At 47.7% G+C, this 23784-nt stretch overlaps 2 protein-coding genes across 4 annotated transcripts in view; both read right to left on the bottom strand.

The window, feature by feature from the left end:
- CCDC60 (coiled-coil domain containing 60) overlaps positions 1-10372 on the bottom strand; it is a 281662-nt gene extending 271290 nt beyond the window's left edge. For 2 of the 3 annotated variants that reach the window (XM_044930161.2, XM_044930162.2), the window contains exons 1-2: positions 9327-10372; positions 7781-7835 (exon numbers count right to left, since the gene is read on the bottom strand). The gene's annotated coding sequence lies outside the window, so the exon portion shown is untranslated. Of the gene's footprint in view, positions 1-7780; positions 7836-8826; positions 9100-9326 lie in introns of those variants that run through there. The other variant, XM_044930163.2, reaches the window with a different exon arrangement.
- A 139-nt stretch (positions 10373-10511) lies between these two features.
- Positions 10512-23581, bottom strand: HSPB8 (heat shock protein family B (small) member 8). The gene is made up of 3 exons (XM_006060959.4): positions 22720-23581; positions 16736-16799; positions 10512-11509 (listed from the first exon to the last, which is right to left on the bottom strand). Exons 1-3 carry the CDS (start codon positions 23084-23086, stop codon positions 11350-11352), a joined length of 591 nt encoding a protein of 196 aa, XP_006061021.1. The 5' UTR covers positions 23087-23581; the 3' UTR covers positions 10512-11349.
- Between the last annotated feature and the right edge of the window lie 203 nt (positions 23582-23784).

Raw genomic sequence — 23784 nt, 5'->3', positions numbered from 1 at the left:
AGCTTTAATGAGAAGAGAAAGAACAAAACAAGACCTTAACGGCTCAGATTCATCAGGGAAGAGGGCGGGGCTGGGGAAGGTAGGTCCACCTAGCCAAAGTGCTCTCTACAAGTCAGGAACGCTCCAAGCCATTTACATATCTTGATTCATTTGGTTCCTCAGCACAGCCCTACAAAGCACTCTATCATTACCTCTGCGTTATTGCCAAGGAGCCCGAGGCACAAAGAAGTTAAGGAATTTGCTCAGGGATGCCCAGCTCATACATGATGGAGCAGAATTCCAATCAGGGTGGTCCAGCCCTGGAGTGTGTGTGCATAACAATTACAAAACAATTACACGGCACACATGCAAGTTGTCAGAGGGGAAGGAAAAGGCATATCAGGTAATATGGAGCATTAAAGGGTCCCTTCTGAGAATCAAATCTTAAATGTAGCACCTAGGTTTACTTGTCTTGTCTTAAAGGCAAAACATTCAAACAACCCACAAATGCACAAAGGAAAAATAAATAAATAACTTGAACATCCACCATACTGTCACTTTAAAACAACTAGAATATAAATGCAAATTTATATTTCTTTTAAACGGAGTATTATACAGACTGATTGAGGCTGACTTTCCCCCCCTGTACCATGACAATAAATCATCTTCGGGAGCTTGGTAGTTAATGGCTGCGTACTTTCTCCCATTGTGTGGAAGCACCATCATTTGTCCAGCTTAATCCCCTCTTGTTGAGCCATTTTGTCATTCCCAATTATCCCTGAGTATAAATGCAGCAGACACTGCTGGTGAGCCACTCGGATCTCCTCATAGGCTTCGCTGAGCACACCTCCCCTGACTTCCGGGTTCTCTTGTTTACATGAGTTTGTATCTGGTGACTTTTCTTTGCAGAACCACCCTGGGGCTACTGGGGGCCCAGGGTCCAAAAGCCTGATGTTTGTCTCCTCAAGGGAGTGTTCACATCCCCCACTTCTGTCGCTAGGGGAGATCTTTGTCTCTGAGCATTGGTGGCAGGAGTCTCTGAACCCAGATCTCTTGCCTCAGGTCAGAACAAATTCTGACCCGCTGGCAACACTGTTCCTCTTTGGTGACACTGTCCAATTTCATAGAGCAGAAGTGGTGTCGTGCCATTTTCATGGATAGGGCACAAAAGACCTCTCGGGCTTTTGCCTCACTCTCTCTTGGATTGATTGCTCCAGGGGAAGCCAGCTGCCATGTCATGAGGACACTTGAGCAGCTTCTTAGAGAAGCCCACTTGGTATGGGTCTGAGGCCTCTAGCAACAACCATAAGAAGTAGACCCTCCAGGGACCTCTATACAGCACAGGGAATTATACTCAGTATTCTGTAATAACCTATAAGAGAAAAAGACTTTGAAAAAGAATTTATATATATGTAACTGAATCACTATTGTCCATCAACTATATGCCAAAAAAAGAAACCCCTCAGCCCCAGTCAAACGTTCAGATGACTGCAGACCTGTCTACCATCTTGATTCAACCTCATAAGAAACCCCAAATCAGAACCACCAGCTCAGCCTTAGCTGAATTCCTGAACCTTGGAAACCATATAATATTAAATGTTGATTGTTTTAGGCCACTTGATTTTAGGCTAAACTGATGCAAAAAGAGCTACCAGCTGAACCCTCTTCTTAGATGTTCACAACACACATCGCCAGACTAAAGAGTGAGTTTCATCTAACCCAGGATTTCCCAAAATTATTTGACAGCAGAACCCAACCCATTCCTTTTTCTTTTGATGGAACTCACTTTGGGACCTGCTGATCTAGTATAAAATCTTGGACACGCCCTGTGTCCTCTGTGTGACCTTACAGACTGTAGCCCGCCAGGCTCCTCTGTCCATGGGATTCTCCAGGCAAGAATACTGGAGTGGACTGTCATTTCCTTGCTATTCTCAGTTTCTGGCACTTCTGTAAGGCCTTCTTTGTCCTCCGTCAACTGTGTCCGTGCTGGCTTAGATGCGAGGTTTGTGTGGCTGTGTGCGCGTGTGCACGCACGCCGCTCTGTCGTGCTGTCTGCTGTGGATTGTGTAAGCTGTCACTGTCAGGATCAGAACAAGCTAGTCTGTCACGCAGCTCTGATGGAGCACAAACAGGCAAAGGAAAAAGGAAATGGTCCCAGGATATCAGGTCACTAGGCAACGTGTCCAAGACAGCTGGTCCATGACTTTTCTCTGGCCTCCCTGCTTTACTGGGCTGCTGGGCTGCTGATAATAACTTAAGCAGTGGTCCTGTTTGATTTGCACACTCTCACTCATCGTCCCAGTCACCCTCTGGGGGATGTTCAGGGCTGGCAATGGATGGGCCCCATTTTATAGGTAAAGAGACTGAGGCTCTGAGCCAGGATTAAGAGCTTTGTTTTTTTCTGGCATTAGTCCCTCTGCCAGAAACCCTTAATCCTTCTTCCCACCCCGCCTGCCCCCCAGCCAAGCTAACATTGGTTTGGAACCAGTCTGAGTTTAAAACTGGCTCAGCCACTTTGCCACTTCCCAGCTGTGGGAACCTGAGCACATTTCTAAATCACTGCAGTTTGGCTATAGATTAAATGGAAAAATGGATGTGGAGAGAATGGACAGCCCCTTGCAGCTAATAAACATTTAATTTTATTGTTATTATTAATACTCATCCTTTCAACTTTGACAACACTTCTTCCTAGAAGCCCCCAGGAACGACTCTCACCTCACCCAGGCTGGGTCCAAGCCTCCCCTGGGCTCCTCCTATACAACCCTCACCCTGATTCTCCAGTAGTTCCTAACCCTGGCTGCAAATTGAAATCCTTGGAGAGCTTTTTAAAAATATCCATGCCCAGTGCCCCCCACCAGAGACCAATAACATCCAAATCCCTAGGAGGATTTCTAGAGCATGAGCTGAGTATTCCCCACCCCGACCTTTCGCTCAGCCAGCGAGGGATGCTGGAGGCTAGGTGCCTGGTCTCCAGCCTGGGTGAGCACCCTGATACTTCCATTCAGGACCTGATGGAGGGAGGCGTGAGCCTAGCCAAGCAGCATCACCCACCAACATCTCTCCTCAACTTCCAAATCTTCCAGGGAGGAAAATATTGTAGTTGACTGCCAGCCTGTTGTCTGGCCCTCTCCCTTGCCCCATGTTCTCTTTTAAAATGACCTCTCTCCACCATGGTGGTTTTACAGAATAACCAACAATAACAGCAGTGATGATAGTAGCTGATATTCTGAACCCTTCCTGTGTTCTAGGGATTGTGCTGAAGGCTAAAGGGCTCAAGTCATCTTCTTCCATTATATGTGTGTGTGTGTGTGTGTGTGTGAGATTCATATTCCAAAGTTGTATTTTCAGGTTTCTCCTGATTTAAAAATAATAGGTTCATGGTACAACCACTATGGAAAACAATATGGAGGTTACTTAAAAAGCTAAAAGTAGAACGACCATATGACCCAACAATCTGACTCCTGGGCACATACATAGAGAAAACCATAATTCAAAAAGATCCATACAGCCCAATGTTCATAGCAGCACTATTTACAATAGCCAAGATATGGAAGCAACCTAAATGTCCATTGACAAAGGTATGGATAAAGAAGATGTGGTACATATATACAATGGAATATCACTCAGTCATTAAAAAGAATGAAATAATGTCATTTGCAGCAACTGGGATGGATCTAGAGATTATCAAACTAAGGGAAGTAAGTCAGAGAAAGACAAATATCATATATTGCTTATATGTGAACTCTAAAAACTGATACAAATGAACTTGTTTATAAAACAGAAACAGACTCACAAACTTTGAAAACAAACTTATGGTTACCAAAGGGGAAAGGTGGAGGGAAGGATGAATTAGGAGTTTTGGATTAACATATACATACTAGTCTATTAAAATAAATGATCAACAAGGACCTACTGTATAGCACAGGGAACTCTACTCCATATTCTGTAATAACCTCTGTGGGAAAAGAATCTGAAAAAGAATGAATATATGTGTAACTGAATCACTTTGCTGTATACCTGAAACTAACACAACATTGTCAATCAACTATACTCCAATATAAAGTAAAAGTTGAATTAAAAACACAATAGGTTCATTCTTGGGCAAGGGGGTGAGGGTTGGCAACTAAGATGATAGAGGCATGGTATCAGGATTACCCCTAGACCCCTGACACTGGAGCCTGAAATCCCCTCAATGCCTCTAATTCCCACTCTTCTTCTCCCAAATGGAGACATTAAGAATTGGAAGGCAGGTGCTGGGAGAGTGTCAGGTACAGACTCGGGGCTACTGGTTCAGTAACCTTATGTGCTGCTGCTGCTAAGTCGCTTCAGTCGTGTCCGACTGTGCGACCCCAGAAATGGCAGCCCACTAGGCTCCCCCATCCCTGGGATTCTCCAGGCAAGAACACTGGAGTGGGCTGCCATTTCCTTCTCCAATGCATGAACATGAAAAGTGAAAGTGAAGTCGCTCAGTCGTGTCTGACTCTTAGCGATCCCATGGACTGCAGCCCACCAGTCTCCTCCATCCATGGGATTTCCAGGCAAGAGTACTGGAGTGGGTTGCCATTGCCTTCTCCAACCTGACATGGGTCCCTGGCAGACTCTCCTTTCCACCTTCCAGGCAGGGTTCAGACTGAGACCACCTACTGCTCCCCATCCATGTGGACTTATTCTGCATGAGCACCTGTGGGCTGAGCACTTTGCATGCATACATGTAATCCTCACACCAGCCCTGCATCACCATCACACATTTTTTGCAAATAAGAAAACAAATGGGCCTTCCTTGGTGGTCCAGAGGTTAAGACTCCATGCTTCCACTGCAGAGGGCACAAGTCCTAATCCCTGGTTGGGGAACTAAGATCTCATATGCTGCACAGTGTGGTCAAAAAAATTTTTTTAATGAAAAGTAAACAAATGCCCACCTACAGAGGTCAAGGTCACACAAAGGGATATGGAGAGGGGAGCAGCAGAACTGGGATCAGAATTCAGAACCCTAACAGCCTTGGTGCTCCATGATCTCAGAGCTCACACTTAGTTCAGCCCTGGGCCCTGCTGTTTTCTTTGCTTGTTACATATGGCCTGAGACTCCCATAATACCCTCAAGGCCAGAGATTCACGTCTGTCTTATTCTCCAGCATCCAGCATGGTACTTGATACATAGGAGGCCTGGGGGTGGGGAGGGAGATATTAAAAACCTTTAATAACTTGCAGGACCAGGACACTGGTTATTCAGAATGGCCACTGGTCCAAAGGCAGCTACTGGTTCCTAGAAAGAAATGGGAGAGGGTAGAGGGAGGAACGTGTCTAGATTTCAAAATGTCGCTTTTATTGTTATGTAGGTATGGAATAGTTAAAAGATCAGATGATGATTGCAATTGAAAAAAAAAATAACTTGTTATACTCAGATTCCAAGAGGAGGGGACTGACCGTGCTTTGGGGGCCACACGGGGAAGCACAGGGTCATTCGTGAGGCAGAGGGAAGGTGGACATTCGTGAGGCAGAAGGAAGCCTGTATTGTGGTTTTTGTGAGAATGAACAGGTGAGGTGGAGGAAACAGACTTGGAATGGCCTAGTTTGAATCATTTCAGTAAGCTCTGAGGCATAGGGGCTGGCCCTAGTTGTTTGGTACCTGACCTGGAATGAGCAGGGCAGGTGGGTAGTAGCTCAGAATGTGATAAAGCTTGTGGTGGGGGCTCTGGATTGGTTTCCATAAGACAGGCATGCCTGCAGGCTATCTCTGGAAGGCACAGTCCCTCCAGGGTCAGCAAGGTGCCAAGTGGTCAAAGCATTAGAACAAAAAGAAGTGCTCAGTGAAGGATAGGACGGTAGCGGGGCAGCTTAAGAGGCAGGGCTATTTATCAAATGGTGCTAAAGTGTTTCAATATTTGGACACCGGGCTCCATTGTACCTGGGTATATAGTTGAATTGGTGCCAAGTCTGAAGAAAGGCACTCAGTAAATATACACTGAATGGCTGAATCGTGGGGCCTGGGCCTAGAGTCTCCTCCCCTCCCCGTATCTCAGTTCTCCTTGGAGAATGACCCTGGAGATACCATTTCACACAACTGCCTTTCCCTTTTCCTTGGGAGCCCCCAGGGAGTCCCCATCTGCTCACACCTGGGAGGACTTGGAGCTGGTGGTCGAGTGGGCTGCTCTCACCACAGACAGGGTGACTTGAGTCAGCCCTCAGCAACCAGAAAGCAGAGCTCACAACAGACCATGAGTCCTCCCACCCCTTCTGACAACTCCTGGCTGTTGGGTGGGAGGGGACCTCCCACAGCCCGTACCCCACCAGCTCCAGGTGTTGGCTCGTGGACGAGACAGTATTGATTTTCACATTATGATGCACAACTTGTGAGGCACTTAGAGGAGGGGGTGGAGGAAAAGCCAGTCACTGATTCCCAGAATTTATTTTGAGACACATTAATTTGTTTCTTCCCTTCAAGGTCAAATCAAGTCATCTCCATATATCACCATTGGCAGCGGCTGGCTGGCAGGCAGTTGGGAGGCGGGTGGAGATGGGTGGAGGATACAACTTTCCAGGGAGCTAGGTCAAGGAAGTGGAGTATAGAAGCAGGTTCTGGGCAGCCCCTACCCTGGCAGCATCATCGACGTGAGACCCCGGAACGATATTCCTCTGTCATATCACTGGAGATCTCTGGGGAGGGGCCTAGTCATCTGTTCTGAGGACAATGCTTGTGTTTCTAAACTGGAACCTCTCAGAACTGAAATAAGCTGGGTTTCTGGGGTCTGAGATCAGGCTCTTGGGCTCATTTCCCAGGGAGACCCACACTCACCATTCATTCATTCAACCATCCATTCAATACATATTTATTTCCATTGAGTGGGCTCTCTATTCTGTCTGCTCAGGGTCTCACCTTCAGTGACCCAAAACTGATGAATGACCACTGAAATGAAAGCTTTACTTTTCTCTTTATCTCACCAGGTTCTCAAAGTGGGAAGAAAGGGTAACCTCACACCCAGCCCAGTTGCCTTGTGCTTTGCACATGCCCAGTAAATATTTGTTGAACAAATATTAAATTAGTAGGGATCTTTCCCTTTACTTGGACGATTTCTCCCCTCATTCTTTAAAGCAGAGCAGTTTGGATCAGTTTGGGGTTTTGTGATTGTTATTATTACTTATTCTGCTACACAAATTCCCAGCTGTTTCAAGATGTGCTAGGTTGGGATGAGGGTAATGATGAGGGCCTCTGGCCAGTCTGGTGGGAGTCTGAGCTGAGATCTTAAAGATTTAGCCAAAGAAGGGGCTGGAGGAATAAGCATTGGAGCAAGAGAGCAGTGTATTCAAAGTTCTGGGAGCAAGAGAGGGCCTGTCTGGTTAGAGGAACAGAGGGAGGTTAGGTGGGCCCACAGTGCAAGCGGAGGGAGTTAGGGGAGCTGGGGGAGAGAGGGGACCTGGGGAAAGATCCCAGAAGGCTCTGCAAGTCTTGAATGAAGCTTGGACTCAATCCTTTGAACAATGGGGAACCATCGAAGGATTGTAAAAGGGACATACCTTTCACCTTGGCTCATGTATTTTCTTCTGCCGGGAAGGGACCTCCCCATCCCTAATCCTGCTTGCTCAACTCTGACCACCATGGAGTGAACCCTCCCCTGAGAAATTGTCCCCAACCCCAAGTCCTTTGCAAAGCCTCAACTTGAAATATAACTTCTCTTCCCAAAATTTTTACAGACTCACATAAGGCACACTTAGATTTTGCTTTGCTGAGAGAAAGGCAGAAGAGGGTTACAGTTACTAGTGGGGTCAGGACCCCCTCACACCCCAACCCCAGCCTGTGGCTTACCAGGTGTATGATTTGGGGCTGTATACTTAGTCCTTCCTTGGATCAGTTTCCTCATCTGTAAAATGGAGATAAGAGTTGAACCAACCTCATGTAACTGAGCAGGGGCCTTTGCAGGACAGACCCTCCTCCCCACCTCACCATCCCTCCTCCATTCTTCACCTGACTCTTGTTTGTTCTAAAACTTTAGCCTCCCAGGCCTTCCCTGAGTTCTAAAGAATAAGTTTAATCAGGGAAGTAAGAAAAGCCAGAAACAAAGGGAAACAGTCAAGCAGCACAAAATAATTGTTTAGCCATTAAACAAAGTCCAGGACCTTTAGTTCCTTCTCAAGGGCTATAGATAATATTCTGAGACAAATCCTTCGAGCTGTTTTGCAGAGGTTGAAACCCCGACCAGGTGGAAGAAGCTAACTACTGACAATAAGCACGTGGACGCCACGGGCAACCTGGGGACCAGGAGGCTGATGATGTCGACTCCCAAGTAATTCACCACCAGCCAATCAGAAGAACATCCACGAGCTGTTCACACACCCCACAACCCTTACCCTCACCCTGGCTTCAAAAACCTCTCCCTGAAAGCCATCAGGGAGGTCAGGCCTTTCGAATGCTAGCTGCCTGGGCTCTGCGCTCAGTGCCCTGCAGTAAACACTGCACTGTCCTCCACAACCTGGTGTCAGTAGATTGGCTTTACCACCGTGGGCCAGGGGACCCCAGTTTGGTTTGGTAATCCTCATAGGGTTATATGGCAATTAAACCTATTAATACACGTAAGGCACCTAGCACAGGGCCTGGCACACGGAGGATTTAGTGAGGGTCAGGCTTCCCGGGTGGCACTAGTGGTAAAGAACCCGCCTGCCAATGCAGGAGATGCAAGAGATGAGGGTTCGATCCCTGGGTCAGGAAGGTCCCCTGAAGGAGGGCATGGCAACCCACTCTAATAGTCTTGCATGGAGAATCCTGTGGACAGAGGAGCCTGGAGGGTTACGGTCCACAGGATCTCAAAGAGTCGGACACGACTGAAGTGACTTAGCATGCAGGCTTTCTGTTACCTGACACCTGTGTAGCCGCTCTTCAAGCTGCTTGAGGGAAGGAATCATGGCTCATTGTCTGCTATACGCTTGGCTCCCAGAAAAGGACCAAAATAAGTAGATGCTCAGGAAATAGTCACTGATTCTGCTGTCATTGGCAGTTTGGAGGTACTCTTAAAAAGCAGCTCATAAATCAACTATGCATGCGTGTTAAGTCGTTTCAGTCATGCCCAACTCTTTGCGACCCTATGGATAGTAGCCCATCAACCTCCTCTGTCCGTGGGGTTCTCCAGGCAAGAATATTGGAGTGTGCTGCCATGCCCTCCTCCAGGGGATCTTCCTGACCCAGGGGTTAAACCTGTCTCTTACATCACCTGCATTAGCAGGCGGGTTCTTTACCCCAGTGCCACCTGGGATACCCAAAGCAACTACACTTAGATGGAAAAAAAAATTACTAATTTTATAAATTATTAATTCCTCCTAAAACAAAAGTTGAGTTCTACCATCACCATGGGACTTACCCAAGCCACTTAGAGGCAACTTCTTCATGGTAAAGGTAACATCTACTTCCTGCGGGTCAGGGAGGCTTAAAGGAGATGGGCTCCAGGGATGGAGCATGTGACCCAGGGCTTACCAATCAAAGTACTGATTTTCTGGGCCGTGCTTAACTCAGGGATGGTCATGTGACCCAAGCTGGTCCAATTAGAATGACTCTCAGCAGACGTGATGAGAAAAGCCTGGCTTTTCTCGCTGGGGACCGGAATGTGGGTGGTGGGGTGGTGGTGTAGTGATGGTACCTGTCTTGAGGTCACATGAAAGGGCCCGGGGACATGACAGCTAGGAGCAGGAGGTGTGGGGGGCAACAGGGCGACTAGGAGTGGAGCCGACACCGTGGGAACAAGAGACAAACTGAGTTCTATTAAATCATTAGAAACTTGAAAGCAGCATTTATCTTGGACTTCTCAGTTGTACCCAAATAAATACCCCTTTTTGCTTCAATCAGTTGGAGTAGAGCTTCCTAGCACTTAGCACAGAAACAGTTCTAACTGATGCGCTGTGGTAGCACGCTCCCTACCACCAGACTTTCAGGGTTCTGGGCTCCTGGCAGCATCAGTGTGTGGATTGTTGACTGACCCTTTCCTCCTTCCTAACAGAACCTTGCTTTTTCAAGTAGCAATGTTCCAGGCCTCGAAGGACAAATCAATATTGATCTAAGCCTATCATGGCCATTCCTTTCCCTTTGCCAGGGACTGGCTTCAACAAACTCATGTGACCCAGTTTGGGTCAATGAAAAAAAAAGAAAGAAGACTGTTGAGAGAGAGCTTCTGGAAAAGAGCTTACTGATGAAAGAGAAAGTCAGACAAAAAGACTTTTTTACCCTTGCCTTCTCTTCCTGTACATGGCCATATGAGGTTCAGATGCTTGGAGCTGCTGCGGCCTTTTTTGCAAACATGAGGATAGAACTTGTAGACTCATCAGAGATGGTAGAGAAAAACGATAGAAAGACTCTGGGTTCTTGGTGGCATAACAGCTGAAAAAATAATTCTGAAATCACTCATATCTAAACTTCCTGTAAAGTTAAGATATTTATACCATTTAAGCCACAGTGCATTGAACATTATTATTTGCAACCACAAGTACCCCTAACTGATGTTGCATATCTAAGTGGTACAGCATTTGGTTCCCATCAAAACAACACGCAAGGCTAATAACATCAGTTCCTTTTATTACTGTTTACTGTTATTTTCCCTAAACAACAGCACAATTCAAATAACAATGACACACACGTCCCACCCATATACACAACACCACTAGCCTGCCTGCCAGACTATTTGGCCTCTGCTTGGTTCCTGGTGGAGCTGTCTGGAGACAGCCCCCTCTGTAAAAATCCCGACTTGGACATAGGAGACACAAGAAAGGGGGGACTTTAACCAGAGAATAAACTAAAGGACTTCTAAAGTCCTTGGGGAGTGCCAGCTTGGGAACATGCTATAAATGCCTGGGTGGAGGGCACACGGCACTGTCTGTTTTCATGCGGTTGCTGGATAAATCCCATATGGGGATATAAGACCTGTCTATAACCCTTTGTAAACCAGGGCTGCAGAAACACTGTGGGTAAGCTACGAGGGCTCCATCAACCAAACCAAGGGGCAGGTATGGACATTGGGAGCCCAGAATGGGAATCCCGGTCCCCAGAGAAAAGCAACTCTTGCATTAGCTGCAAGATAAGATACAAAGTGAAATGTTATGTCCCCTTTTATTTGTTTTGCAACTGTAAAATGTGCAACATTTTCATCATGATAGAAAAGGTAAAGAAAGGAAAACCCCCAGCACTTTGGCCTAATACAATGGAGCATGACCTGTCAACTGAGCCATCTTGCAGAAAAACCTACTACTGACACTATCCAGGGAATCTGGTCAATCCACCCCGACCCCCAGCATTTTAGCCACACTAAATCTACGAGTTCAGCTATAGTAATGTATCCTGGAATCAGAGAAGCCCAGGGGTTCGGGAGGGAACAACAAAGGGCCAAGACTGGGGTCTCAGGTACAAGTGACCTCCTGGCCATCTTGAGGAAGCTCGTTGTTGAAACTGCTCTCTCCAAACGGTGAGTAAGGGGGAACCTGGGGAGCTTCGATGATCAGCAGGCCTTCTGGGGAAAGGGAGGCAAACACTGTCACAGGATCCACCTCTGCAGGAAGCCTAGGGAAAGTAGAAGATTCATTTATTATTTTTAATACAGCCAAACACTCTTTTATTCATTTGAAAGAAAATATTTTTGATATTGCCTGGTGGGACTATTATCAAACATAATTATTTTTATTATTATCAAAATAATAAATTTAATAATCATAATCATTATTGTTATAAAAATAATAATCCCACCAGGCAATTCCATGACTATCCCTAATACATAGATGAGGCGATTGAGATCAGAGAGGTGAACTGATTTGCCCAAGGTAACACAGCTGGCAAGTAGCACATGGGAAGAGAACTGGAATCCTGGTCTCCAAACTCAAGAGCAACTGATCATGACACTCTGCCTCCTCTCCCAGGCACCAGACTTTTGAAGAAAGTCCATGGTAGGGAAAGCCAGGAGGTTCAATCACCCAGATCTTCCCACCGGTCTAGGCTGATTCCACCTGTTGTAAACGCAGGGGTCTTGATGAAAGAACCAGGCAGTAAAGTGAGCCCATGCCAGTCACGGGCAGGACCCTTCCTGGAGGGCTTGGGGAGGTTTTTTGCTGTGAACAGCCACCTGTAGCCACATGAACTGCATCTACCTAGGAGATTCCTGATTAACAAGGAGCCTGCAGGGAAGAGGGGGAGAGAAGGGGAACCTGGGCAACTGCCAAGCCAAACTTCTGAAGTAGAGACAAGGCCAAAAGTTTGGACCTCCCTAATGGCAACCCACTCCAATAGTCTTGCCTGGAGAATCCCATGGACAGAGGAGCCTGGCAGGCTACAGTCCATGGGGTCACAGAAGTCAGACATGACTTCGCGACCAAACCATCACCACTGTTGGCTGGGGGGATGGGCTGACTCTGTGTAACCCTTTGCACGCCAACCCCTAGGGCACCTGGGACATACGACAGGGCAGCCATGGTCCATAAGCAAGGACTCCACAGGCAGGCGGACTGGAGTTCAAATCACACCTCTTCCTGACTGTGTGATCTTGGGTTAGTGATCTCACCTCTCTGACCACAAGTAAAGGTGGTTTAAAACAGCACCTATCTTTTAGGGTGGTGTGAGAATTATGTAGCATGATGAAAGCAAAGGGCTTAGCACAGTGCCTGGCATATAGGAAGTGCTCAATAGGCATCTGCTTCCACATTGTCATTGTAGGCATCAGATGTACAAGTGGGCACCTCGATAGCTGTGACTATTTTAGCATCATCACTGACCCATGAAATGTCAGCGGCCAAAAGGATGTCAGCTATCCAGGACAATGTTCCCATATTACACATGGGGAAACTTAGGCCCCAGTATGGGAACAGACTCATTCAAGGGCTCTTACCAGGTGGCCTCTATGTTGAACCCACTTGGTGGGAGAGCTATTCCTCCTGGGTCCTCTTGCAAAAGGGACTGAGGTTCAACGAAACCGGTGGGAAGATCTATGGTGATTGAACCTAAAGGAACTAAATCCTTTCATTTACAACTAAGGGAAAGTCTCAGCTCTGTTAACATAGAGCTTTAACATGGCTGTAACACCTCAGCTTCTACTATCTCTTGATATTTTCTCTCTTTCAACAAAGAAAGAGCGGATCTATGACTTAGGCCCTCAGGCAGGCAACACTGTCTAGTCAGAATTTAACCACATTTTGCTTTGGGTTTATTTCACAATTGCCTTCTTGAGTGAGTGAATGTTTGACTGATAAGAACTGAACTTTATCAAAAGTGGGTTGATTAAAAAGAAAAAAAAATCACAAGCAAATAATAGTATAGGGACATAAGCACAGAAGGCAAAAAAATAATTGAAGATGGTTTGTGAATGACTCATTTGGTCTCTCCCATCCAGCCAAGTAGGAGGGCTTCCCAGGTGGCGCTAGTGGTAAAGAACCTGCCTGCCAATGCAGGAGACAAGAGACACAGGGAATAGATCCCTGGGTCGGGAAGATCCCTTGGAGGAGGGCATGGCAACTCACTCCAGGATTCCTGCCTGAAGCATCCCATGGACAGAGGAGCCTGGTGGGCTACAGTCCACAGGGTTGCAAAGAGTCGGACACGACCGAAGTGACGGCACAACCAAGTAGGAAGTTCGTGGGCTTTGAAGATGGGGAGACCGTGTGCAATCCCAGACCTGCTTGTTACGGCCATGTGACCTTACCTGAGTCCTGTCAACCTTTGAGCCTCAGTTTTCTAACCCACGAAATGAGCTTAAAAATACCAGCTCTCTGCGTGCTGTGCTAAGTTGCTTCAGCTCTGTCAGACTCTTTGTGATCCTATGGACTATAGCTCGCCAGGCTCCTCTGTCCATGGGATTCTCTAGGCAAGAATACTGGAGTGGTTTGCCATTCCCTCCTTCAGGGGAATCTTCCCAACCCAGAGATCGAACTTGTGTCTCTTACGTCTCCCGAATTGGCAGGTGGGTTCTTTGCCACCAGCACTACCTGGGAAGCCCAATACCTACTCTACAGGATTCTTTTAAAGATGACATAAAATTAAACCTCTACATCTTAAAAAAAAAAAAAAAAAAAGGCACCATTGTCTTGTGTCCTGTCTATGGAATGAGTTTTCAATTAAGAAACTTTTTTTTTTTTTTAATGATCCTCGGAGCTTGCATTAGATGCTTATTTATTTATTTACTGGCTGTAGCATGTGGGATCTTAGTTTCCCAATCAGGGATTGAACCCACACCCCTTGCATTGGAAGCACAGAATCTTAACCACTGCACCACCAGGGAAGTCCCAAACCTCTACATCTCTTAACCTGGCTCTTGACACACCATAGGGGGCTGCAAACGGCAGATCAGATACCAGGGAAGCTGTGGAGCAAAGACACTAAAGTCTGCTTTGGTTCTGGGCATCCTCTGTTGATGACTTCCTGCATTCCCTGGTCTCTCACTCCAGGGAAGTGTGGAAAAGCCCTCATCTCCAGTCTTTGCCCTGCACTGGAACAGACTTGCAAATTCCAGTCTCTCCAGTCTCTCCCTCATCCAGTCAAATCGGGGTCTTTCCCAAGGGGATGTGTGTGTTGGGAAGAATCCCTAGCTGTGGGCAAGGCAGACGGCTGGAGCATCGTGTCTGGGAGGAAATCTCCAAAGGCCTCAGCTGGGTTTAAGGAGCTTCCCTAAACTCTAATGACTGGAGTATTTCCTGGGAGAGGCAATGAGACCTCTGACAGGGGGCCGGGGCTGTCCCAAACCCCAGTCCCGCTGCTTGGGGATGGAGTCAGGGCAGGGCCGGGAGGTCTCAGGACTCCCAGCTGCTCCTGTGTGATTCCAGTCTTGCTGAGTCTCTAGTAGATTAGTCCCCATGGGCTGGGCACTGAGTCTGTACACATTCTCTCACTCCTCATCCTAAGGGAAGGTGGGACAGAAGCCCAGAGCAGTTTAGCACGTCGCTCCAAGTCACCCACTCAGTCGTGGCGCCAGGACTCCCTACACCCAGAAGTGAGATTCAAAGTATTTAATGACTGGCACAGCTGGACATTGACCAACTGGAATGGGTGGATCCATGACATGGTGATGGAGGAGGGTCCTGGGGGCTCTTTGGTTGTTGGAACACGGGGAGGTTTGGAGGGTTTGCGAACAGCATCAGGATGGTCAAGTGACCGAGGAGAGCCTCTAGGGGGAGGGTGGTCCTGGCCATGATTAGTTCAATATTGTAAAAACAGCCCAGCTCAGCTGCCGAGCCCCATTTGAGTAGTGCCGCTGCTTCTGGCAGCTTTAGGCATTTCTATCTGGTCAAGTAACTCACAGCAAGCTGTTTTTTCCCGGAGGCCTCAGAGATGGCGAGATCCATGAAAACGGCTGTCTTTAGAGATGATGAATTTGCTGACTTCTTTCTGGCTCAGTCCCTTTCACAGCTTTGACCTGCCTGTGACTGCATCCTGAGACCTTATTTCAGTCTCTTAAAAGAAACATCAGCCCTCTCACTCCTCTCCCATCTCTCTCCTCTCTCCCCATCTCTCCCCTCTCAGCAACGTCTGATCTGGCTGTGGTACTAGGGGAAGGTGTGGGTCTTGGTGATGGCAGGCCAGCCAGGGATAAAAAATATTTGGCATTTGCCTTATCAGGAAGTGTCTGCAGGCTTTTGAGTACTCCAGAGGCGCCTGGTGGGTTAGGAATGGGCACATGGTGGGAGAGACAGGATTGTGGAAGCTTAAAGCTAAAAGCAGCCTCAGAATTTAGCCTGTGCCATCTGTCCAGACACAGGACAGCTTTGCTGGGGTGAGGGGAAGGGTTAAGATTCAATAACAATGATAGTAGTAAAAACAAACCGAAACTTATGGGGACCTGCTATGTGCCCACCACGAGCTGTGATCTCATTTCCTTTGTGGGTATCTCCACAAGGCTCAGCATCCCTTCCTTTTATGAATGAGGAAAGGGCATTCCTTGCTCAAGAACTGAACATGGTGAACTCAAGAGTTCAAGAGTGTGTTTGGGGCTGTTATGAATGCTCATTTTCAGGACCCTGGGTGTATCCTTTCACCTCTGGGGGATTTAGTTTCCCCATAATACAAGGAGGGTTCTGTCTCTTTTCCCACTGCATACCTTTGCTTCAAAGGTGAAACGGGACTAGAATAGACTTTAGAACCGGAAGTGCACAGAGGGGCGGGGTGCCATTTAGGGGGCCGAGGTATCTGTGAAGCAGCCAGCCACTGGCACATCGCTGTGAGACTTTTCTCCCTACAGGTATTGCCATCAGGGCCTCCGTCTGTCTTTTATTCTTTGGCTCAGCCTGGTGGTGGCCTTCCTGCTACTCGCATAATCCCCCAGTCTCAGCCCTTCTCACTCCCCTTGGCAAAACTTGCCCTTTCTTTCTCCCAATCTCTCAGCCTCAGAGCCCTTCTAGGTCGAAGATAGCAGGACACTTTCCAGCCTAATTCTTATGGGTGCCCTAGGGAAGGCCATGGGAGACTTGGAACAAGCAACCCTTGAAAGATTCTATTAGGAATCTGGAGGCATGATGTCACGTGGGTGGGTGAGTACCCTGATTTTCATGGAATCGTGGACGAGTAGTCTTGCCTCTCCTATTCTTGAATTCTTCATCTACAAAACGAGATTGTTAATCCCACCTCACAGGGCACTGAGAAGATGAACTGGCATCCCCCTTTCTGGGAACCCACTGTAGGTTTGTTTAACTTCTCACGGGGTTCAATTCCCTGCCCTGGGGCGGGTCTCTTGAAGGAGAGGCCCAAGATGGGTCCCAGGCATGCCGCCCCCACTCCAATCCTCCCCTGAAATCCAACTGCCAGGTTACTTACTGGATTTTCTTTGTGAAGTTCTTGGAGACGATGCCCCCCTCTTGCTGCTTTTCTTCGTGTTTACCTGGAAGGGAGAGGAAAATCACAAGTCAGCGTCTGCGTCCCGTGGGCATCATTCAGGATTCCGCTCAGATGGGAATGCTGCCCTGGCCTCCTGTGTGGCCCGGGGCTCGGTCTAGAGGCTCCAGTTGTCTGAGCCTCTGCTCCCTCCTCTGCTAAGTAGACCCTCTTGAAACCACCTCCCAGGCTGTTGTGAAGATGCAGTGTGACAACGGGTAGGTCGGGAGGCCTTGACCATGACTTGTAGGTGATTAGGAGTTAAGGCCCAGGAAATCACAGGGATGGCGTCCTGTCTTCTAAGACCCTGCACTGCACCTTCTAAGTCTCACATCTCACCCTTTGCTCCTAACCAGCCAGGAGATCCTTGAGCCCAACATCCCAGAATGAGCGAGAGGATACAAGTCAGGCTAGTTTGCCAGCCCCCTGGGCTTTATAACGCACAGAGCCCTTTCCCAGCTCTGAGAATGGGCTTCTTTTCTCCCTCAGTTACTGATGTGAAAACTCAGGCCCGGGGATGGGTCCAAGCTCACCCAGCAACTGTGTGGCAGCCCAGGCCTCAGAACCAACTCTTGGAAACTAAGCCAAGGACTGAGGTCCGCTGCCCCTGTGCCTGTTCCAGCTTCCAGTTAGTTCTTTGAGCCGCATTATCTGTACCTAGTCCTGAAAGAACTGCCTGGAAATAATAATGCATCCATCTCCAAAAACAAAGCAGAAAACACCCAAAGGGTGCTTCCCTGAGAAATGACACATGAAGCAACATGGATATGAAATTCCACCTGCCCACTCCTCCTCCTGGAAGACAAGGGCTTTTTCTCTTCCCTTAGGAAGTAAAAATACGAAATTACAAGAGGGCTTAGGTGCAGACTGGCTGTCATGTTGCAATTTATGTAACAAATTCTGAACCCTTTGGCCCCTCCCCACTCTTGGGTCTTTGGTTTTTGTTCTGTTTTTAAGGGAGACAGTGTCTCTAATTTCTCTCTAAACAATGCGGACTAGAGCCCAGCAGAGTCATTAGGCTCCTATTATTATTAACTCCTCATTTGTGGGGCCACACTGCAGGGCCGAGAATGCTCATTTACCCAGGGACACCCTTCTGAGGGGCTTTGGAATCTAGACTGTAAATAACCTTGTGTAATACAATGTCTTACTGCAGTCAAGATTTTAAGCTGATAATTTATAGGTGATTACATTATTCATTACCTTTTTATTATTCATTATTCCTTTATTAATAACTTTTTCTGATTATAAGATAATGCATGTGTTTGAAAATGTAGAAAGAAAAGACAATCAAAACCCTTCATAACTGCATCACCCCAAGAAAACTACATTTTTGTATATGTTCCAGATTTTCCTGTTACTGAGAAATGCATACATTTTATATATGTTGCATACATGTTATATAATACAGATGTATATCATCTATTTTATCAAAAATCATATTGTATGTTATGTTCGGAACTTGTTTTTCTCTCTTGTTGACCCATTATAATCATTTTTCCATATTACAGCAACTATTTGTCAACAACATGACTTTTTAAAAAATTAATTTATTTTTTAATTGAAGGATAAATGCTTTACAGAACTGTGTTGGTTTCTGCCAAACATCAAGATGAATCAGCAATAGGTATATATTTGCCAACAACATGACTTTTAATGGCTGCAGGGAAATATAAATTCATTCAGCCAATCCTTGGCTTTGGGGTACTGAGAGGGTTTTTGACGTTGGAAAGAACCTCACTGTGCTGAACATTCCTATAGCTAGATTGTCACACCCAGCCTGATGACTTCTAGGATAAATTTCATGTTCTAGAATTTTGAAGGCTTGCTATGTATGTCGCTAAATTTCTCTTAGGAAAGACTACATCAATGTAGTCTCCCACTAGCTGGGCAGAAAGGGGAACATTCATAGGAATTCCTTTTTAAACATGAGCGTCCGCCTAACTAGAACATACTCCTCTGCGAATGTGCTGCTGCTTGGAGCTTGGAGAGTTTATTCTGACCTGCCAAGTCCGTGACCACCAGCTGCCCAGTTCTGATACAGGCCCGTGGCCAAAGGAACACTGTCTATTCCCTGGTCCACTCCCCAAAGCCTGGGCCTCCAGAGACCTGCTTTCCCTGGGGACAGGCCAGTGCCTCTGACTCAGCCCTTTTACATACTTAATATCCTGGCAGTAATAAACGACAATGATGACGATGGTAAAAATAATAATAGCAAACTCTTTATATCGCACTTTCTTGGTGTCTACCACTGTTCTAAGCACCTTACTGATATCAACTCTTAATCTTTCACAAAAACCTTAGAAAGCATTACCATTTTGTGGATGGGGAAAGGGAAGTTCAGAGAGGTTAAGTGATGTGCCCAAGGTCACACAGCTTGGAAGTGCTGGAGCAAAGACTCCAAGGCAGGGGTGTAGGTTAGGGTTTGAGTCTGCTCTGACATCTCCTAGTACTTTGCTCCTCCTCTCTGAACCTCAGTTTCTTCTTTTCTCCAGGGGTGGTGACAACTTTCTAATTATTGGGTACTGTGAGGAGCCAGTGAGAGTGAGTCACAGAATTGCTTCAAAAGTTGTAAAAGGGGGATGCTTCTGGCTTATTTTGATATTTGAGGAAAGAACTGGTCCTCAGAAACAAAATGTCTCTGCCTATGCTCTGAAAATAGAGTACTGGGGTTGGGGAGAGGATCTTTGAGCAAAGGCAGCTGCATGAAGGGGGGCTGGGGGAGGGAGTTAACCTGTAGAAAGAGAGTGCTGCTAAGAGGCTCCAGTTGAAGCTGAAGTTGCATGTTATTTGAATATCTATTTATTGGGGCAGCTTAAGTACTATGACTGATTTTTAACTTTTTAATTTTGCTTTCCTATCTACATTTTCTACCATAGAACATTTTTTTGTAAATAGAAAAAATAAAAAGCAATTATTATGAGTCTTTAAAAAATAAAAAAGAACTCATCTAGAGGCCAGGGAAGCCAGAGGCCCCTCACAGCCACTGAGAGATGTAGGTGCCAAGGGGCAGCATCAGCACTTCAGGGAAAGCCACTGGCCCAGCTGAAGAAAGGAGATGCTGTTTCCAGGGAAGGCAGAGGCCCTGGGATTAAGGAAAAGGGGTGGAATAAGGCCTAGGGGCTTTCCAGTTCCTTCCTCCATCAGAGCCTGGCCCAGTGACCCATGAAGAGAACATTTCTTGGCTGGTGACTGTGGGGTGGGGGAGGGGTGTGTGTGAAGCATGATGGAAATCATTTAGTCTAGCAATTTCCAAACACTTCCCTGGACCTAGACACTCATATGTGGTTGGGTAAGACAGGGCCGCCTTTCAGAGATTCATAAACTATATTAGCAAATTCAAGGCTCTGATAAGTCCTGCAGTAAGGAGACCCGTTTGTAATTTTGCTTCATATGGTACCTTTGAAAATCCTGGAACCCCTCCCCCAATTTATTAGACTCCTAGTGATATCTTAAAACATGCCATTTGGCAAATACTGATCTAGTCCAACTCCTTATAAAACCAAGGGTACATGTGAGGCCCAAGAGGTGGTAGGGTTTGCCCCAGACCACTGTAGAAGCAGATCCTGTCATCCTGATTCTGAACTGTCTAAGCAGGCTTGACTTTGAATTTCCGACCTCTTTATGGAGAAGCAGATGATCTCAGGTGACTGTGTCTGGGCCTCAGTTTCCTCAACTGTAAAGTGGGTGTATCAAATCTATGCGTATTTTCTCAGAAGTCCATGTGAGGAATCAGTGAGCCAACACATGTCAGCCTTTAGCACAGTGCCCTGCATGAAGAGTTTCAGGAGGAATGGGTGTGTCATTAAGCGAGGTAGGAGGGGAGACTGGTCTGACTTCCCACGTCCCTTGAAAATTGCTTTTTAAATGGAGCCCAGGATGTCAATTTGATTTTTAAAATCCCTATTATAAGAATCTCTGTATGTACTCTCAGGCCATTGGCATTCTGTCAAGTCAAAGTTGCTAAGTGCACAGCTGTGAAGCATTTTCAACCTAAAAAGGCATTGTCTTGTTTTTGTCTTATTTAAGCCCCCAATGACCCCATTTTACAGATGTGGAAGCTGAGGCTCTGTGACTACTCGGAGCCTCTTGGATTAGTAAGGTACTCAGCTGGGATTGCAGCCTGGAACTCCCAGATCCTATCTAGAAAGGAAAATGAGAGAAAAAGTCCTCCAGGTTGGACAAAGGTCTCCTGGAGGGGCCACAGGGTATGGGAGACCCTCCACCCAGGGATGGAAGCCTCTGAAACCCTAATTAAAACAAAGACAGGAGGAGCAGTGATAATAATCACCTTGTTTGCAGAGTACCAGGCAGACATTTTCAGCTCCATCTTACAGACACTCTGCATTTATTATCATAGACTGTGCATATTTCATCTTCCCTACAGCCTTGCTAGTTGGATATTATTTACCCCCATTCTTTAGATGGGTAAACTGAGGCTCAGACCAGTGAAAAGACTTTCTTGTGCATATCCACCCAGAAAGTATAAACAGTGGTGGTGGGATTTGAGCCCAGGTCTCAGGGAGCATCTAGCAAGCATTCATTATGTATGTGTATATGAATTGGGGCCTTACTTTGTGCCCAGCATTTTAACAACATCAACAACAGCAACAGTACCAATCCCTTGTGTTTTAGGCATTGTGTACGCACTTTATACTTGTTGTTTTTTGTACACACTTAACATGTGTTGTCTCTTTTAAGACAACAGTCCTCAGGCGGTGCAGCCATTTGAACCCCAATTTCCAGATAAGGAAACAAAGCACAGAGAAGTGGTTTCAGATGTCTGGCTCCTCAGCCAACTCAGGAAGCCCTGGCTGCCCCCCTCCACCAGCATAAGGCTCCAGTGTGCCTCCTAACCCACCACACCCTCCCGAGCCTTTGAAACTCCCCCTCCCCCCACCCCCGCCCCACCCCGCCCCCGAAGGCTGCTCTGCTGGGGCTTGTCTCTACCCAGCCTGTTTGCAATGGCTTTTATTGATTTTCTGGCTGGTGGAGCTTGCCAGGAACCTGCTTTTTAATAGAATGTTAATTGGGAGGGAAGAGACAGAAAGCTTCCCCCCCCCCCCCACCCCCCGCTGCTCTGCTTCACAGGGACTAAGTGTCCATCTCTTTCCTGTTCCCCCAAACATTCCCTCTTCCAGAATGGGATGTGGGCAGGCCCCGACTCTGCCGGCTGCTGACTCACGGCGTGTCCTTGGACAAGTCCCCGCCTGGGCTCAGCTTCCTCAGCAGTAAATGGGATTAGTTGAGAGCAGCAATAGAAAGGCTGTAGCCCTTGGCACCTAGTAGGTGCTCAACATATCAACTCGCTTCTGACCTCCCCATTCCTGACTTAACCTCTCTGCACTTCCGTTTCCTCATCTGTAAAAAGAAGAGACAGACAAGACCTGCCTCTTCTGCTTGTGTTCACTGAGATGCCACAGGTAAAGCGCTGAGCATGGTGCCTGGTAGACAGTAAGCGCTCAATCAACGTTACCTCGTCATAGCTTTGTAATCGCGATTATGCCTCAGTATCCTCCTGTGGGACAAGGGGAAGGTGTTTCCCTTGAAATCTGAGCTTGTTACAAACACCCCCTTCTGGACTGTGTCTTGATGTTGGGGTGCATGAACCCCGCTTCTTCTTTGTTTTTCTACCCCTATATCTATTATTCTTTACATTAAATTCTGTTAAAACAGGCAGTGTGGTTTCCATTTCCCTGCCTGTTAGCTGGTTGATGCTGCACCAAAAGGTTAAAATTTCTCCTGGGAGCCGGAAGAGAAGGGCTTTTCGGTAAAGATAACTTTATGGGTTGCAATCCTGAGCCCTGAAGTCACCTGTGTCATGCTGTCATAGTGTCCCCTCTAAGGGAGTGTCCTCCTGGCTCTTTGGGGCTGGGGCCTCCCCACCCCCAACCCCCATTCTCTCCTTCTTGTCCTCCCCCACTCACCAGACACCTCCACGTATCCGTCCTTGGTCTTTACCATCAGCTCCTCCGGCTTAAAGCTGTGCACGTTGACACACACTTTCCAGGGCTCCCCGGGGAATGGTGGGGGGCTCCTGCCCTCAGCAGGCACCCCAAATCTGGTCATGGCAGTGGGCCCCCGGGGCACCATTCCCGACCTCAGGGTCCCCGGCCAGGCGGAGGAGAGTCGAGGCAGGGCCCAGTCAGGCCAAGAGGCAGTCAAGTCGTCGGGGAAGGGGTCCATGCCAAAGCCATCGTCCAGCAGGCGGGAGGACAGGGGCGAGTCCCTGAAGGGGTCCCGGCGCCGGCGGCTCGTGTAGTGGCAGGGGAAGGGCATCTGACCGTCAGCCATGGTGGCTGCTGAGCTGAAGGGGAAACAGAGGCTCAGAGAGAGGGAGCCACCTGCCCAAGGTCACACAGCAAGGTGAGGTGGGTGCGCTGGCCTTCCAAGCTTATTCTTCAGATTCAGAACCATCCACTGCCAGGGATGAGGCACACACTTGGCTGGGGTCCGAGCCCCCAAAGACACTCCAGCCACCGAAGGCGACCTCCGGTTGGTCCAGCAGAATTCTCAAGGACCCCTCTCCACACAGCTTCACCGGAGATCAGCCAGCCGCCACTGTCCTCCCAAGCGGTCCAGGCTCCCAGCCAGAGCCACTGAGTGAAGCCGAGAGCTTAATAAACCCGGGGACGCAGGCCTAGAAACTTCTCCTTGCTTCTCGTGGGCTGGGCGCCTTCTATTTATTGCTTCTTGGGGCTGGAGGCGGGTTTTGTAAAAGCCTCCTGTCACAGGAGTATTCGGAGGTGATGAACCAGTCCCAGAGAATCCTCTGAGGGGGGCAGCCGGGCTCCCAGGGGCCTGGGAGGGGCCTTCTCCGCTTCTCCGGACTCTCCTCCCCCAGCTCTGCTCAGCCCCGCCCTCTCTGCCGCTCTATCCCCCGGAGCCTGCCCGCCCCTAGCGGGGCACTATGGCCCGGCTATTAATAACCCTGCCTGGGTGAGGGCTCAGGTCACCCCCTGGAAATACCTTCCTCAGAGCCTGCTGCGTCC

This window comes from Bubalus bubalis, chromosome 17, assembly GCF_019923935.1.
Source record: "Bubalus bubalis isolate 160015118507 breed Murrah chromosome 17, NDDB_SH_1, whole genome shotgun sequence".
NCBI lineage: Eukaryota > Metazoa > Chordata > Mammalia > Artiodactyla > Bovidae > Bubalus > Bubalus bubalis.
Note: the sequence above shows the minus strand (reverse complement) of the source record. Positions and strands in the feature narration are given on the sequence as shown.

Bases quoted from the DNA above. Each gene is read 5' to 3' on its own strand.
- HSPB8 (XM_006060959.4), bottom strand. From the start codon at position 23,086: ATGGCTGACGGTCAGATGCCCTTCCCCTGCCACTACACGAGCCGCCGG. The intron at 16,800-22,719 runs GTGAGTGGGGGA...TCTCCCTTCCAG, and splicing joins CGGATACGTGGAGGTGTCTG to GTAAACACGAAGAAAAGCAG. The intron at 11,510-16,735 runs GTAAGTAACCTG...TACTTTCCCTAG, and splicing joins AACTTCACAAAGAAAATCCA to GCTTCCTGCAGAGGTGGATC.